This window comes from Chinchilla lanigera, unplaced genomic scaffold (assembly GCF_000276665.1).
Source record: "Chinchilla lanigera isolate Chin_1 unplaced genomic scaffold, ChiLan1.0 scaffold00168, whole genome shotgun sequence".
Lineage (NCBI taxonomy): Eukaryota > Metazoa > Chordata > Mammalia > Rodentia > Chinchillidae > Chinchilla > Chinchilla lanigera.
In genome coordinates this window covers 658,811-661,898 of record NW_004955569.1, presented here as the reverse complement: position 1 = coordinate 661,898, position 3,088 = coordinate 658,811, and the positions used below count along the sequence as shown (strand labels likewise).

Genomic DNA, 3,088 nt, shown 5'->3' with positions numbered 1-3,088 from the left:
GAAAGGCCCCTGTTCTGTATTCCTGTCTGCTTAAGTGACTTGCTTCCCCATTTGATCCCAATTTAATCAATTTTACCTGAATAATTGTGTTTGTAATCTTACTTGTCCCACCTCATGGCCACTTTGCCATTTCCCATTTTTTTTGCCCACCTTGGACCCACTTTACCTGGTGGTTTTGCTCTATAAAATTCCTAGGAGAAGCAGGGTCCTTAGCAACCCACTCAGGTTCCCTTCTCTTCCCTCTCTCAGCCAAAAGTTTTCTTTCCATCAATGAATACATTCTGTTCTTAATCTCCGTTGTTCCTAAAATTCATTCTTCAATTTTAGAGAAAATGAACTCGTCCCAGATATCTTTCAGTTTGGGAGTTTCTCTCCCCTAGAACAGGAGGACGTAGCTGTGGAAAAATTCCTGAGTTCCATCCAAGTACAATGAAAAAGAACAAACACATCTTGAAAAAACCCTTCCCATTCCACATCAGTGATGATGTCCACCCTACTTTAGGACCTACAACACTACCGGTTTCCTAATTTCTAATTCTGCCTCAAAAAAGATTAGATGAGCCCATCAGTACCCATAGAAGTTACATTTACTTAATATTAAGCTCTCCTTTTTTTAAGCTTCTGACTTTAGACCCAATCTCAGAACAAGCCAGCAGATAATCCTTCCTTTACTATCACACTCAGAACAGTCCGACTTCTGGAAACGTTTACTGGTGTTGCTAATTTTTACCAGCCTCCAATATTCCCTGTTCTCCTATTTCCCCCGTACAACCATTTCTTCTTGTTCAGAAAACGTTTTCATTCTGTTTACTCACATGTCAACTGACCTTACCTATGGGAATCACCCCTACTTTAGAACTTGATTTATATGAACATATCATTCAGTATTTCAGTTTTTAAAACCATGTCCAGAAACTGTCCACAGACTACAAAGCAATTATTTCAGAGATTATGCCCATTTTCCCTTTCTGAATGTACCAATACCACACGTACATATCCTTGCACATGCCCCAGTTCAATGCATATCTACCTCAGTGTGGGTTTAACAAACAGGAGCACTTTCCCCTCCCTTAATTAATTAAGGGAGGACAGTAATACATTAACATCCCCTCTATATTCCTCAGCATTCTAAATTCTATGGAAATCTCACTTAAACAGTCCATAAGCAAAAAATAATTTCCTTACTTAGCTTATAAATAAGGCAATTAACTAGGGTAGGGCATGATACAGAGTTGGGAAATGAGCCTTTTGGATAAGAATTAAAATGAGAATAGCCAATTACTTAGCAATCTGGGCCAAAAGTGAATTTGCTGCTCAACAAGGAATGCAGCCACCTCCCTGCTAAAAGGAGAGGCAGCCACTCCCTACTAACTGTCTTGAGTTTTCCAGGAATTTCAAACAAAATACCCAGTGTTTCTCTAAAATCTCCGTTTTAACACTGCATTCTGAGAAAACTGGTTAGAGAAAACGAGTTCAAAGTGGTTGTTTTAAATCCACAGAGCCATCTGTGACAGGTGCCCACTGAACAACTAAACATTTACTGTGCTCTGTTTTTCTATAATTAGTTCCGGATTGAGTAGCACTGGGCCACACACTCGGGACACTTCCGGAAATGAGGCAGCTTTTATTCCTATTTCCAATAAAACCTTTCCTAACATTCTTTTGGTTTGTAACTTCATTCCTCAATGTCGTGAGACCACGAGCTATTTTCGTGCAGTAACATAACTGCAAACACAGATCTCAGGTAAAATATTAAAGTGATGATTTTTTAGATGCTGTGTATGGAATCCAGGGTTTCCGCTGTGGCCCCTGCTCTCTCCAGACTGGTGGAGATATATTTGCGCCAGCGGCTGACCGAGATATCCTGGACTGGCAGTGTCAGAGTTGGGACTGTACGCTGGGAATGCAGCACTGCCCCTGCTTAAGCAAAAGGAAAAACGCTTCAGAGGACGGTGCAGCACCAAAGACCAGGAAGACCTCGGTGTCTGGAGCTAAGCAGGGAGGCTGGAAACTGCCGTAGCTGTTTGTGACCGCTTCGATCCAGAACACGCTGGATTCCATCCCGTCCCAGCGCCCGCCCCACAACGTTACCATTGCGTGGCTTGACGGTGTCCTAGAATCCTTTGAATGCAGTTCGCAGCTAGTAGAAATTACAGAAAAAGGTGGTCCAGTCAGCCCGGGCTAACCGTAGCGCACTCCACGTCTGCACTGGGCCGCCATCACACAGGAAGTGCCCGCCTCCCTCGGCACACCTGATTGGGTAGTTCAGAGAGCCCGCCTCCATCGCCAATTGGCTCCTGCTTCTTTGTCACTCAACTCAACTGAGTCTGAAAGAGAAACAAACCTCTTCCGGCAGCGGTGATTCCGCACGTTCTGCACCAATCTCTTTCCAAGGTGTCAGTCTCACTTCGCCTGAGGAATACTTGCGTTTAAGGGCTTGCATTTAAGAGTCTGTAGTTTTCTTAATGGACTCGGCGGACTTTTCCTGAAAATGGGTCACTAATGTGCTTAGGAGTTTCCGGGGTCAATGTCCTATGGAAGAGTCAATCCCCTCTTGGCAAAAAAGATAAATCCAGGCCAGGTCAGACCAAATTAGAATAGAGTGGCGGCCTGATGTTGGGACCGAGACAGTCGGTTTCATTGCCAATTTCCACACTGTCGGTCAATCTACTCAATTTCATTCATTAAAATGTATATGGCCCCTAAAAGGAATAGAAATACTGTGTAAATGAAGAAATTAGAGTTGCAGCATAGGAATATTCGCAAAAGTGTAAAGATGAAAGAAAAGCAAGAATTCTAACTCTCCTGCCGGACGTGGTTGCCCACACCTGTAATCCCAGCACTCGGGAGGCTGAGGCAGGAGGATCGATGTGAGTTCGAGACTAGCCTGGGCTGCATAGCAAGACACTGCCTCCAAAAAATAGGGCTGGGGATATAGCTCAGTGGCATAAGCGCCTGCTTGGCAAGTGCAAAGTCGTGAGTTCAATTCCTGGTACCACACACAAAAAAAATTATTAGGGGCTGGGGATTTAGTTCAGTGGCACAGCGCCTGCCTGGTAAGCACGAGGTTGTGGTTCAATTCCCGGTA

The 3,088-nt window shown here is 44.1% G+C and overlaps 1 protein-coding gene across 1 annotated transcript in view; it reads right to left on the bottom strand.

Moving 5' to 3' along the window:
* LOC102029676 (zinc finger protein 709) overlaps positions 1–2,225 on the bottom strand; it is a 22,168-nt gene extending 19,943 nt beyond the window's left edge. The window contains exon 1 of the mRNA XM_013509370.1: positions 2,092–2,225. Coding sequence (XP_013364824.1) covers positions 2,092–2,094 — 3 coding nt within the window. The 5' untranslated portion in view covers positions 2,095–2,225. The remainder of the gene's footprint in view (positions 1–2,091) is intronic.
* Positions 2,226–3,088: the final 863 nt, after the last annotated feature.